Source organism: Primulina huaijiensis, chromosome 15, assembly GCF_012295235.1.
Source record: "Primulina huaijiensis isolate GDHJ02 chromosome 15, ASM1229523v2, whole genome shotgun sequence".
NCBI classification, from domain to species: Eukaryota; Viridiplantae; Streptophyta; class Magnoliopsida; order Lamiales; family Gesneriaceae; genus Primulina; species Primulina huaijiensis.
The window spans coordinates 24,675,011-24,688,999 of record NC_133320.1 but is presented as its reverse complement, the minus strand read 5'-3'; the positions used below and the strand labels follow the sequence as shown (position 1 = coordinate 24,688,999).

General features: G+C 36.1%; 2 protein-coding genes and 1 pseudogene across 5 annotated transcripts; 1 reads left to right on the top strand and 2 right to left on the bottom strand.

The window, feature by feature from the left end:
- Window positions 1-40: 40 nt before the first annotated feature.
- LOC140958372 (uncharacterized) lies at window positions 41-3,685 on the bottom strand. Of its 3 annotated transcripts, none has more exons than XM_073415789.1 (3): window positions 3,558-3,685; window positions 3,039-3,126; window positions 41-2,835 (listed from the first exon to the last, which is right to left on the bottom strand). In XM_073415789.1, the coding sequence occupies exon 3, from the start codon at window positions 2,692-2,694 to the stop codon at window positions 457-459; it is 2,238 nt and encodes a 745-aa protein (XP_073271890.1). In that variant the 5' UTR covers window positions 2,695-2,835; window positions 3,039-3,126; window positions 3,558-3,685; the 3' UTR covers window positions 41-456. The 3 variants fall into 3 exon arrangements, with proteins under 3 accessions (XP_073271890.1, XP_073271889.1, XP_073271891.1); XM_073415788.1 differs by having other exon boundaries at window positions 3,562-3,685; XM_073415790.1 differs by lacking the exon at window positions 3,039-3,126 and having other exon boundaries at window positions 3,562-3,685.
- An 848-nt stretch (window positions 3,686-4,533) lies between these two features.
- LOC140959448 (mechanosensitive ion channel protein 10-like) lies at window positions 4,534-6,704 on the top strand (annotated as a pseudogene).
- A 1,703-nt stretch (window positions 6,705-8,407) lies between these two features.
- On the bottom strand, window positions 8,408-10,444 carry LOC140958468 (protein ELF4-LIKE 4-like). 2 transcript variants are annotated; one of them, XM_073415915.1, is made up of 2 exons: window positions 10,268-10,444; window positions 8,408-8,961 (listed from the first exon to the last, which is right to left on the bottom strand). In XM_073415915.1, exon 2 carries the CDS (start codon window positions 8,930-8,932, stop codon window positions 8,597-8,599), a length of 336 nt encoding a protein of 111 aa, XP_073272016.1. In that variant the 5' UTR covers window positions 8,933-8,961; window positions 10,268-10,444; the 3' UTR covers window positions 8,408-8,596. The 2 variants fall into 2 exon arrangements, with proteins under 2 accessions (XP_073272016.1, XP_073272017.1); XM_073415916.1 differs by lacking the exon at window positions 10,268-10,444 and adding an exon at window positions 9,952-10,251.
- Window positions 10,445-13,989: the final 3,545 nt, after the last annotated feature.

The window sequence follows — 13,989 nt, the reverse complement described above, 5'->3', positions numbered from 1 at the left end:
CATATCTAGCAGATTTAGTTCTCCACAGAAATGTTTTGCTTCAGAGCGATAAAGTTATATTTTGAAACTAAGCTTATGGACGCTTGATTAACTAAATGATATCATAATTTTTCACAGGAGCATTTCATGCAAAAACTGAAGGTAAACTGCCGCCACTCTCTTTTTGGGAATCTTGGCAGCTGCTTGGCTCGGCCCAAAAAAATAATTTTTAACCTTCCAAACATTGTCTATTTCACAAGAATCATTACTACTGTGATTCTCAGTTGCAATAACATGTAAAAAGAAGGGCATATTCCAGAACGGACCATGCTCAAGACAAACTTTCCATTTTCAGAAATCTGCATATGCGTTACCTAGCGGTTCATCCTTTAACCTCGGTATTGGGTCATAACCCTGACTAACGTCTGGGATTTGCTATGTCCCAATGATTAGAGTAACCGACTGCAAAAAAATGCTTCAATTTCCTTTCATCCCACTAAATTTCATTTTTCTAGGAGATCTCCGGAGTTTTAGAGACTCGCCGTTTGTATCCTCAACATAATCTTTTGCAGTACTCTTACCCTCGGATATCATAGGTTCACTCCTTCGTTTAGCTGATTCAGCAGAAGAACCATCAACTCCGTGTTCTAAGTCTTCTCGTTCCATCGTTGCTTTGCCAGGGTAATATAAGTTCTCAGGTTTCAGTGGTAGGGAAGCAGGATCAAGTTCAAAAGAGCCTTCTGGCACTCCCGCTGTTTCATGGCCAGTCATTTTGAAACAGGGAACACGATGAGAGAACCTGTAAAGTTCCTTCGGCCCTACAAAAAATGACTTGCTTTGACTAGTTCTCTGGAAAAGGCTCACAAACCCTCTAATTTTATCCAAGTGACAAACTTCTATGCCGGAACCTGGAATAAAATCTGAGAGCACCTCCACAATTTCGTATTTGAACTCGTGATTATCCGGCACTGAATTCCAGGTTATACTCCAGTCCTTGAAAATAAGCCAAGTTTCCCCCTCTCTTGGGTATATCACAAAAGAACCTCTCTTCTGCCCTCTTTTACAACACATTTTATGTGATAATGAAAGAAGGCTCCTAGTTTCTTCGGTTCTTCCAAGCTCATAACGGCCACAACCAGCAGGTAACCCCTCATCTACCCATTTCTTGTCAGATTCATCTTTGGGATCAGCTTCAAACCATGTAAACCTCAATCCAAATGGAGACTTTAGTATCTTCTTCACCTTAGCGTAGAACCTTGGCATGCCATCTACTGTATCATAACAAGCCCATATTTGATCAACAGCAAAAAGACCTTCATCTCTATCTTTATCAAAATCACCAAATTCCGGATCAGGAACTTCATACACGCCTCCATCTGAATTAACGGTATAATACGAATCTTTGCCAGAATCACTTTTGATTTCAGCTGTATCAGCACCAGTTCTTGGCAAACCATCAGCTTTTCCTCTTAAATCACCATCACTTCCATTGTATATGACATGCTGCCTTTTACTACTTGATCTCGGAGGGGAAAGGACTCGAACAGGTCCAGAATCCATCTCAGTTGCAGTATTATCGCAACCTACCCCAGCAGCCATATTTCTTGCATCAGATCCTCTCAACTCATCTAAACTTTCACCAGATTCCGCAGCCCTCTTCCTGCCCCTATTTTTCAGATCTAATTCTCTAGCACCTGCATCCGCATTGGATGTTTTGCCTTCCATATGACCATTTGACAAATTCACTGTACAGAAACCTCTTGCTTTAGCTTTTGAATCCCTACTGCTTCTGGCAACACTTTCTGTCTTGGCACCCCCAGAACAACTTCGTTTCTTGATCCCTTGTTCTTGTTGAACTGGTTTCATGTTGGCATTATCATGTGTATTGATAAATGACGATGGATTTCTATTTTCATTTTGAGTGTCCATCTTAAAGTTGGCCTGATTCTCTTTTACTGTAAAAGCAACTGGTTGACTGAAGCTGGGTTTTGAAGTCATGGGTCGAGCACCGTGCTGGCCCTGTTTGGATTCTGATGAACCACCCTCAGCACTCTCTTCATAAGCCATGAAATGCACTAAGCATTTCTGGCAGCGCAAAAGCCTGTTCACAAACTGTATCTGATATTGGTATTTTATTCTGCAGAATGGACATGCCGTCCAGAATGCATCCAGTCTTGTAGAGGAACTGGACTGTGCTGCTTGATGCCGATTCAAATTGCCACGAACACTGTTCTGAGATTTAGGTTTGCTGGGAAATTGAGATTTTTTTTTATTTATGTTCATAGTAGGTGCATTTGCTGGAGCAGATCTAGAGGAAACTTTAATCTTATTGTCGTACAAAGACTTCTTTACAGGATCTGAAAGTACAGCATTGGCTTCACAAATCAACTTGAAAGCAGACTCCGCACCTGGAAATCTGTTCTTGTCAGGGTGGAGAAAGAGGGCAAGTCGTCGGTATTGTTTTTTGATGGTCAACTGATCGGCCAAACAATCAACTTTGAGAATCGCATACCAGTCTTTGTCAGATCCCAATAACCTTTTTTCAGATGAACAGTGAACATCACATATGGTTATGAGCTGCATAATATTCTCGAGTTCAGGGTAAATACTTTGTGCTCTCTTTGCCATCTTTTGAGCCCCTTCAAAGTCATTATTCTCCAATTTCTTCTCAGCAATATCCTTGGCCCGAATGGCCTCATCTTTGTTGCATTCCATGGCTGTATGGAAGCAGGAGTAGAAATTCCAAGTAATCAAGTTACCTAAGAAAAATAAATTAAATTAGATTGTTCCCTTGCTAATCCCAGACAACTTTGCTCTTCTCGTCGTAGGCTACAAACATTCCGATCTGTGCAAACTCTGCAACCATATTGCAAAAATTTTAAGCATAAAAGTTAATTTTATAAGCCTAAAGTTATAGTTTGAGCCAGCACGTCTTTATTTCATTATAAAACAAAAGGCAATCAAACACCATCAGACAATAAACATAATCAAGAGCAGCATTCAGATGCCTCAATAAGAGAGAAACATGGAAGTTTCATGCAACCAATTACTATAGCTACCTTGAGTCACACGTAGCTGCTTCACAAAGTCATTTCCCCTCCCAGAGAGAAACCACCAATGTCCAAGACTTCACATTGATTCAAAAACCTGATACAGCGACAAGAAGGGTCAATCAACATAAAACAATTAGGATGTAGAACACAAAGCATTTTGTCCCTTGGGGACATCCGATAAAATTGGAACGATACAGAGAACACAAGCATTTCCACTCGTGTCCAACCAGAGAGAGAGAGAGAGAGAGATGCTACCGCGCAAAAACTCCAGATGCCAAATAGAACAGTCTCAACAAAAATGGGAAAATTAGCAACAATTCTACTCAATAATATTTTCCTCTTTTTTCTTCTTTGGACAACCCACATAAATAACAAAACCCATTCATTTTTACAAACTCTCAGGCTAAAAAATCCAACGTGTAGAAAGTCCAACACTTTTTCCCCTAAAAATACTCCCAGAACGTCCATTTTTTAGTTTAATCACTTGTAACTGAGAGGCAAACGATCAAGAAATCAAAGAGATACGCACCTTCCTTTGTGTCAGTCAATTCAGAGAGAGGAATGGAAAGACGAAGAGGAACGATTCCAATAACTAATTATTCGAACGAAATTCGCAGGCGAAAGAGAGGGAAGTCCAAAATTTGAGTCATGCGGAAGAAGCAGGGAAACATGGCTTTATTCAACAGCGTACGACTACAATATAATGGGCCGTGGCCCAGGTTTCAATCTCAATGGGCCTTAGATAATTGTGCTATGTTCGAATCTTTCTGCGACTATACCCACGTAGAATCGATAGCACCAATTTTTTCTGCATGTCCAATTGATGCATGAAGATGGCACTTCAGTGCACCAGAAATATATTGTTTTCTGTTTATTATTTTCATAAAAATAAAAAATATTACATGGTCAAGATCAACTCTTTTAGAAGAAACAAAGATGCACAAGCACACTGAGAACAAAATAAGGCTCTCATTATTTATGTTTTTGAAGTATTTTTTGCTGTCGATTCCAATTTATTGCCAGTCCATTCAAATATTTTTCTAATTCAATTTACTTATTTAGATTTGGGACATTAAAGATGTCTGGTTTAGAGAAATGACAAGTCTATGATTAATGGATTCAACTATGTTGTTAAATTCTATGAACTTTAATTTACTCCTGGTGAATGATGATCCAAATGAGAATTGCTTATAATTAAATATTAATACTAGTGCTTGCAAATCGGTAGCTGCCTTGCTTCCTCACCTTCTTCGAACAACGACAGGCAGGCAGGCAGCGCATTCAGAATCATTTCTCATATCTTGCGCCGCCACCCCGTTCTTGTACTTGAAGCTGAAAACCAATTCTAAATTAAGATTACCATTTATCATTTCCCGGTTGCGGGAGTACCTGTTGCCTGTTGGTGCTGAAATCTGTGCACCATTTTAAGACTAGGAGATTAAAGAGCGCAAGCACAATGGCAGCCGTTCCGACCACGACTAGGCAATAGTACAAAATTGTCATGTTTGATTGTGACAAGGAAATTGGTGGTGGAGGCGTTAGAAGAGGGCGGTCTCCCATGGCAACTATTTCCCCGGAAGTTCGGTTTTGTTTATTCTATGAAACAGAGGATTTAATCATCTTAAGCTAGACTACTAATAATAGTGAGAATAGAAAGAAAAGATCGAAAAACTCATAAGCTTAATAAGAGTCGGAAGTTCCGAGGCAACTTTAACATGTGACTCTAAATTATTATTGATATGAAGATAAGCTTTGGATGGTTGCTCATAATTTTGATAAACCAAATATATTTTCAACCAAATATTGAATAAGTGATTCCGAGAATCCTAAAGGTGAGTATTTTATGTGCTGCAAACTGTGGGTGCCGATGGAGACAAATTGGAGTTGATACGGCTGAGTTAGAGAAAAGGATGAAGATAATATCTGTCGTTTCTTCTCTCAACACCATAGGTATAGTACAAGCCATTGTAAATTGATTTGTTATGCTATATCTAGCAATCTTTGAATTATCTGCTGAACAACCTAATTTCTTATATTCAGGTTCATACTCCCCCACGTAGCTTGACTTCTATCTTGTAAGTTCCAACCCGATACTACATAAATAAATATAGTTTCACTCTGTATGCATCAAATCTAATTATTTTAATATTGAGAGTTGTCAAACAGGTAAGTCCGCCACGGTGGCGGGTTAAAAGGGGGAGGTGATTAATGTGGATAAACTTTACAACATTAGGCGTGAGAAGGTGTCGGCTTGGACACTGTGAGGTTTGATTAAAGTTATAAGGAATTCAGGATTGACAACTATCTTGATGACAGTGTTGAAGAAGAACAGGGTGAACCGAAAGAAATTATGAGTGAGGCTGAGGCAAAGACTGCAGCTAGGCGAATATTTAGAAATGTTGTAAAACATTGTCTGCAGGTAAAGGCATATAATGAACGGAAATGCTTAGCAGTCTCCCTAAACGATGCCAAAACAGCTATAGAGGAGCTTAATAAGATTGCTTCAGGAATTATACTTCTTGTGAAATTACAGTCTGGTTACTTCTGATGGAAATCACAACCAACAAAGTCGTCTTGGTCTTTGTTACATCTCAGATGTTACTTGTTGTTTTCGTGTTTGGTAACACCGCTAAAATAGTTTTGAAGCCATGATATTCGTATTTGTGATGCACCCTTTTGATGTCGGTGATCGCTGTGTCGTTGATGGCATGCATGAACCTCTCTTTGGATATGTATATATATACAAAGACATTTCGGTCCATTTAATGCCATCATATATTTTCTTTTTCTTGAAAATTTCGCTGATGAGATGAACGTTTTGACCACAATCTTTCTGAAACCTGACAATGTAAATATATACTATCCTAATTCAGTATTGGCCACCAAACCAATCAGCAATTTCAATCGAAGTCCAGAAATGGGTGATTCAGTGGACTTTGCTGTTGATTTTTCCACTTCAGTAGAGAAATAGCAGATGTGAAGGCTAAAATAAAAGCGTATGTTGTTTCAATCTTTTCACCTATGATATATTGTTTTTTCGCCAGTGAATCTAGCTTTCAAACAACATAAAGTCAATTCCACAGAACACGTTACTCAATTGTTGACAAGACAACATGAGTTATACCTTCCGTTCTCATTCTAACTATGATCTTGTTTCTTAATTTCTTTTGTTCTTCTGTTGCGTATTTCGATTGCCCCACATCAGTCACCTAATTGTTTGTGCCTTTGATCATCAGATACTTGGAGAGTAAGTCTCAACAGCGGCGTCCCAATCACAGCGTGCAGCTTAAAGAAATTGTTGATGTTCACAAGATGAACATGGCACTATATGTTATCATACTATGAACTTTCAAAATTCCGGAGAAAGGGTCAATGGCAAATTTGATCTCGTTTTCGAACTTAAGAGAATATTCGAGGAGCTCGGTATTATGTACAGACTTCTCCCTCAGGAAGTGCAGATCAGCTATGTCTGAGCAGCAACCGCAACACCAGACTTCATTGATACAGGGATGAATTTCGATAGTTGGATACTGACTATGGTCTATATTCTTATTTACCTTTCACTTTTCTTTCTCATTCTTCACATTTTGAACCTGTATATTTTGACTTCATGAAACTGTTTTTGACCATATTGACGCATTTGCTGCCACTCGAAAAGTAGCATACCAATAAATAACATGGAGTTGAGTATTATTTCATTGTACAATTTATGTTATTGTTTTACATCTAGTTGGTCGTTGCATGTATTGGCTCTTATTTGGACTTATTTAAATAATGCACCCAAATAATCCATACAAGAAAAGGGACAATGAAGAATTGAAAAAGGTCTACTAAAAGAACCAGGAGACCATCTCCTGAAATTGTGATTAGAGTTGTTCTAAGCCTGAGGTTAAGGCCAAATAATGAGATTTCTCACACTTTCTTTTCTGACTTTTATTTCCATCTCTTTGGATAATTCCTTGTGGTTTATGCTTTGAATATGTTTTTCTTACTATCAAATCATCTGTGCTGTTTAATTTATTGTTTGATAATTTATTAAACTTATGGGAGATATCTAACTTAAAAGTTTGGATGGTTTTTAGAAATTTGGATTTTTCAACAAATTAGAATAATAAACATATGTATAAAATTTTACCAACAAAAAAGAAAAGTAAAACAATGAAAGAGGGAATGAATGAATAAGGGCAAACGTCCATCTTATCATCCCCCAAGTGTAAACTCAGTGGTCCCCCTACCAATCAATTGACACTGAAAAATGTAGTCTAGGAGCATCATCAACGTCCCGGGAGCCACTCCATATCCAGAAGAAAAAAAAAAATTTTAAAAAAGGTATCATTTATTGCATAAATATTTAAAAAGTACTGCATAACATCGTGATTTTAATTTATATAGTATTTTATTAGAATGATGAAATTTACACCATTATTTTATGATTTTATACTAATGTAAAAATCGATATCTGAAATTGGGAATTTTTTTATTAGGAAATGCCAGGAGGAGCCAAATAAGTAAAGAAAGGATAAGCATGCATGTACTGAATAAAACTGAGTTACATTTTAAAAAGGTTCCCTTGTCAAGTTGCTTCGGGTCACTTTCATGTGTATCTTTCCGTCTCTTTGAACTGTATGCTTTTGTTATTTCTTGATTTATTCTCCTCAATCCACTCAGATTTTTTTTAATTGAATATTTGGAGGAGAATGCTCCAATCGTACAAAATGTAGGCCATGCAACATGGTGTTGCAGAAAAATACAAGATATTCCTTGAAAAAGCAGGTATTTTAATTTGTATCCTGATTTCAATTTAAACTGGAGTAATTTCAATGTATAATAAATAATAATAAACAAATAAATGTCTGAGATTCTGTTCCTGTGAGTGGGAGAGACTGGAAACTGAAAAGATACTCCAAAGCTGCTTTATTTGAATTGTGTTCAGAGGGTTTTCTTGTCGTATTTGTTCATTACCAACAAATAAAAAAGGCCTCTGACTGAATGATTCCTCCAACCAAAACGATCAATAAATTTATGCTAACCAGATTTACATAATGATGAATCCTTTTATGTATAATGGATGAACAAACAAATCGAAAAAGAAGACGAAGGAGTTAAAACTTTATCCACCGCTTCCCTTGAGCATAATTGAGCTTTTGAATTCTGAACAAAGATTACTCAGTTGGAAAGGCAAAAAGGGTGTCAATAAAGTTGGTATCTGGAGGAGAAATTATATTAAAGAACAGACACACAGAAAATTTGTAAACTTGCATAAATGAATGGCTAAAAGCCCACAAGTTTGGCGTTACATGAGATTTACCACCTCTTTGAAGCAGGAATTAGAATAAGCAAGTGAATAACAAATCAATAGACCAGGGAAAATGACAAGAAAAATACAAATATCTTAATTGAATTAGATGAGGAGTTGCACAATTACAATGTGGGAGTAACAATTATGGGCTACAATTAAAAAACTAGAGAAAATTCAACTTACATAATTGCCATTTTGTTTGTCTCTCCATGATGCAAAGAATCAAGAACAGAAGAGGACCTTATCCTTCCGTTCCTTTGTTTCATCAAGAAGGCCTAAGCCTTTTGTGTCCACCAGATTTAAAAACACCACTTGAATCTCCTTCAGATGAGGCATCCACGGATTTCGTAAAGGAACTCGACAGGTCGGCGTAAAGATCGACCACCCTTCTGATATTATTGTTCAGTTCTTTAATCAATCCCACATTTCTGCTCAAATTGTCAGGTATCTTGGACTCGTGATTCTGATTAATCTCATTGATTAGTAGCCTATTCTGATCTAATATGTTTTGAACTTGGACAAAACTCTTTTGAAAAGTCTGCAAGATCTTGCCGTCCAACTGTGGCACATTACCAAGGCCAGAGAATGTATCCCCCTCCATCTTTCGCTCCAATCAAAGCAAAAACAATGCTGCATAGGAGAAAAATAAAAGGGAAAACAAACAAGTATAGGTGTCAAAGAAGGAAGAAACAAAACAAAACACTGTTATTTGAACCCAGTGGACTCAGACTCGAGTTGTTTGAGAATCTAATAGGGTTGCATTTTAATAATGGTATTTTAAGGAAAGCCCATCATCATATATTCTTACCTGAACTTGCTTATGTTAGCAAAAAGCACAGACAAACATGTAAGGTTTCGAATTTTTTAAAGATAAATTTGGGCAAAGGAGACAAGATCTGAACTTGATATCATCACGCACACATTCTCTATGATGGGTTCTTCTTTTCAGGAAAGAATCAAGAAACAAACTTAGATTTCTGATATCATACAGTTGACCATTTCATTATACCCTAAGAACTGATGTGCAATAATCACTATAATTATAGCCATAATTGTTCTCAATATCAATTAGAATCTTGATTATTAGTTCAATTATTATTTTATGAGGTATGATGAGATGTGAAAAAGCAGATCCCATTGCCATAAAAGGAACCTTTTTACGATGTGTACTAAAAAAACCCATCCAAATGTTAAGCTCAGAATTTCAGAAAAGGTACCAGAAACCATTGAACTTAATCATAACTAAGTTAAAAAAAAATGTTGAAACAAATCCAGTTTAATATTAGCCACCGCAATTCTTGAAGCAATTTCTGCAGTAGTCATAAAGAAAAGGGATTTTTAACCATTTGAAGTAACCTATGGGTTGTGATATAAAAATCTGAAAAAGCAGAAAACAAGGACGAAATGGGAATTCAAATGTTGGAACCGTACACCAAAAGATTGCAGTTGCAGAGGGGATTATATAGATAATATAAAATAAAATTCTTAAATAGAAAAAAACAACAGAAAAAGGAACAAAGTAGCTGAAACCCATCCAACAGAACAATAAATCGAACCAAAGAACAGCATAAAGATCTGAAATTGAGGGACGAAAATTCAACAAGAATAAAATCTCAGTACTCTTTTTCACACAGGCAGGCAACCAACCAAAACAACAAAGATTAAGAACATATCGAACTCCCAAGCATGAAGGGTCGGGATGATGAAGATATCAGACAACCCAAGAACCTCGGAGCTCGAAAAAGCTCAGATTTTAATTTTAAAGACAACTACGTGATCAGTCCACTTTCAAGAATCTTGTGGGGATGATGAATACTGGACACAATAGGAAAACTTATACATCACTCTTATAAACATATATATTATATATATAAATACATGTATGTATATGTATTATACATTTAATTTCACAGAGTGTGTGTATCTGTTTACGCACCTGGAAAAGCTGGGAACATTTTGGATTCAAAGAAAGAGAAGACAGAGATGGCAATACTTAGGAAAAGATCGGCGATTTAATCGAATTTCGCAGCAAGAGAGAGAATATGTAGATTTAACAATCAGTCGCCCTTCTTCCAACCCCTCGTTTCACATTAATTCATCATTATAAAAGAAAAAAAAAACCTAAAAACCTTGTTTCTGTTGTGAAAAAGTACAAATTTACGATAAAAAATAAAAATATTAAACTTTCAAAATTATCATATTACACACTTTATAATATTTTTCTCTCAACTCAATTGTGATTTTCTTCACAAATGAGTGATCTATTTATAGAAAATCTTTACAAATAATCCAAAAATAAAATCATCATTACCTACATCATCACACACTAATTTTCAATATTTACAACTCTTATTTTCAACATTCAAATATTCAACATACACATTTTAAATATTAATTTTCAACACTCCCCCTTGTGATGATGATCATGATACGATGATGTCTTCATTACGTGTTTTTGTACTGCCTCATTAAAAACCTTACTAGGAAAAACCCATTGGGATAAAAACCATAGTAAGGGAAAAAGAGTGCAGTCACGTAAACTCCCCCTCATGTTGATACGAACAATTCTTCACAAATTTCGTAGATTGCGCATCCCAATATTATATATGTGTTTTCTGAATATTGTCGTAGGAAGTGCCTTTGTGAAGAGATCTGATGAGTTTTCACTTGATTGAATGTGACGAACATCAATACATTTATTCTTCTCAAGCTCCTTGGTGAATGCGAAGAACTTAGGAGGAATATGTTTAGTTCTGTCGCTTTTTATGTATCCTTCTTTCATTTGAGCAACACATGCAGCATTATCTTCATATAGTATCACAGGCTTCTCGTCGAATGATAATCCGCATGAGATTTGGATATGTTGAGTCATTGATTTTAACCACACACATTCACGGCTTGCTTCATGTAGTGCAATAATCTCGGCATGATTTGATGAAGTTGTTACAAGTGTTTGTTTCTGTGAACGCCAAGAAATTGCAGTGCCTCCACGAGTAAATACATATCCAGTTTGAGAACGTGCTTTGTGTGGATCAGATAAGTATCCAGCATCGGCATAACCAATTATACTTGGATTAGCATCTTTTGAATACAAAAGTCTCAAGTCTGTCGTTCCTCGTAGATAACGGAATATATGTTTAATTCCGTTTCAGTGTCTCTTTGTTGGAGATGTGCTAAATCTTGCCAGTAAATTTACAGCAAAAGATATATCAGGCCTTGTACAATTTGTAAGATACATAAGGGCACCGATAGTACTTAGATATGATACTTCTGGACCAAGAATATCTTCATCATCTTCACATGTACGGAATAGATCCTTTTCTATGTTTAATGATCTAACAACCATTGGAGTACTTAAAAGATTTGATTTATCCATATTAAAACGTTTAAGGATCTTTTCTGTATAATTTTTCTGGTGACCAAATATTCCACATTCTTTTTGTTCAATTTGTAAACCCAGACAATACTTGGTTTTTCCAAGATCCTTCATTTCAAATTGATCCTTCAAGTATGAAACAACTTCTTGAATTTCCTTATTCGTTCCAATGATGTTTAAATCATCAATATATACAGCAATAATTACGCATCCGGATGTTGTTTTCTTAATGAAAACACAAGGGCATATTGAATTATTTACATATCCCTTTTTCATCAAGTGATCACTTAGCCTATTATACCACATTCTGCCGGATTGCTTCAACCCATATAATGATCTTAGTAATTTCACAGAATAACATTCTCTGGGTTTTGAACTTTGTGCTTCAGGCATCTTAAATATTTCAGGGATTTTCATATAAATATTACTATCAAGCGATCCATATAAGTAAGCTGTAACAACATCCATAAGACGCATTTTTAAATTTTCAGATACTTCCAGGCTAATCAAATACCGAAACGTAATTGCATCCATCACGGGAGAATACGTTTCTTCATAATCAATTCCAGGCCTTTGAGAAAAACCTTGTGCAACAAGTCGAGCTTTATATCTTACTATTTCATTTTTCTCATTTCGCTTTCGAATAAAAACCCATTTGTATCCAACAGGTTTTACACCTTCAGGTGTAAGGACTATAGGTCCAAAAACATTACGTTTATTTAGCGAATCCAATTCAACCTGGATGGCATCTTTCCATTTTATCCAATCCTGCCGATTTTTACATTCACCAAAAGATTTTGGTTCATGATCTTCATTATCATTTATGATGTCGATTGCCACATTATAAGAAAATATATCATCAATTTCTTCTATATCTTTTCGGTTCCATATTTTTCCAGTATTAATATAATTGATAGAGATTTCATGATTCTCGTCAGTTTGTGGTTCTGACAAAACATTTTCATCATCATGTGTTTCTTCAGGAACATCATTCTCTATTTTGTGATCATTATGTGTTTCTTCAGGAACATCATTCTCTATTTTGTGATCATTGTGTTTCTCTATGAATTTTCTTTTTCGAGGATTTTTATCCTTGGAACCAACTGGCCTTCCACGCTTCAGGCGTTTAATGACATCATGACTATCTTCAATTTGTTTCTTCGGAATTTCAATTCGAGCAGGGGCATTTGCAGCATGTATATATGATTTAGTTACCCCTTTTGTGTCTGCAAATGCATCTGGTATTTGATTTGCTATTCTTTGCAAGTGCACAATTTGCTGTACATCTTTTTCACATTGTTTTGTTCTTGGATCCAGATGTAACAATGATGATACATACCATGTAATTTCTTTTTCGGTATGTTTCTGTTCTCCCCCTAACATTGGGAAGATTTCCTCATTAAAATGACAATCAGCAAAACGTGCTGTGAACACGTCGCCTGTCTGTGGTTCAAGATATCGAATGATCGATGGACTATCATAACCAATATAAATTCCAATCTTTCTTTGAGGTCCCATTTTCTTTCGTTGAGGTGGTGCAATAGGCACATACACCATACATCCAAAAATTCTCAGATGAGAAATGTCTGGTTCTTTACCAAATGCAAGCTGCAATGGGGAGTATTTATGATATGCACTTGGTCTGATGCGAATTAATGAAGCAGCATGTAAAATTGCATGTCCCCATATAGAAATAGGGAGCTTTGTTTTCATAATCATTGGTCTAGCAATCATTTGCAGACGTTTAATCAATGATTCAGCCAATCCATTTTGAGTATGTACATGAGCAACAGGATGCTCAACAATGATTCCCATAGACATACAATAATCATTGAAAGTCTGGGAAGTAAATTCACCAGCATTATCAAGTCTAATTTTCTTGATTGTATAATCGGGAAATTGATTCCTCAATTTTATTATTTGAGCAAGTAATCTTGCAAATGCAACATTTCGAGTTGACAATAAACATACATGTGACCATCTGCTGGAGGCATCAATCAATACCATAAAGTATCTGAATGGTCCACATGGTGGATGGATTGGTCCACAAATATCACCCTGAATACGTTCAAGAAACATTGGTGATTCAGTTTGGATTTTGGCTGGTGATGGTCTTATAATAAGTTTTCCAAGAGAACATGCTTTACATTGAAACTTATTATTCTGAAAGATCTTCTGGTCTTTCAATGGATGACCATGTGTATTTTCTATAATTCTTCGCATCATTGTTGAACCAGGATGTCCTAATCGATCATGCCAATTGGTTAATATTGAAGAATTAT

Coding starts and splice junctions, on each gene's coding strand:
- LOC140958372 (XM_073415789.1), bottom strand. CDS start 2,694: ATGGAATGCAACAAAGATGAGGCCATTCGGGCCAAGGATATTGCTGAG.
- LOC140958468 (XM_073415915.1), bottom strand. CDS start 8,932: ATGGAGGGGGATACATTCTCTGGCCTTGGTAATGTGCCACAGTTGGAC.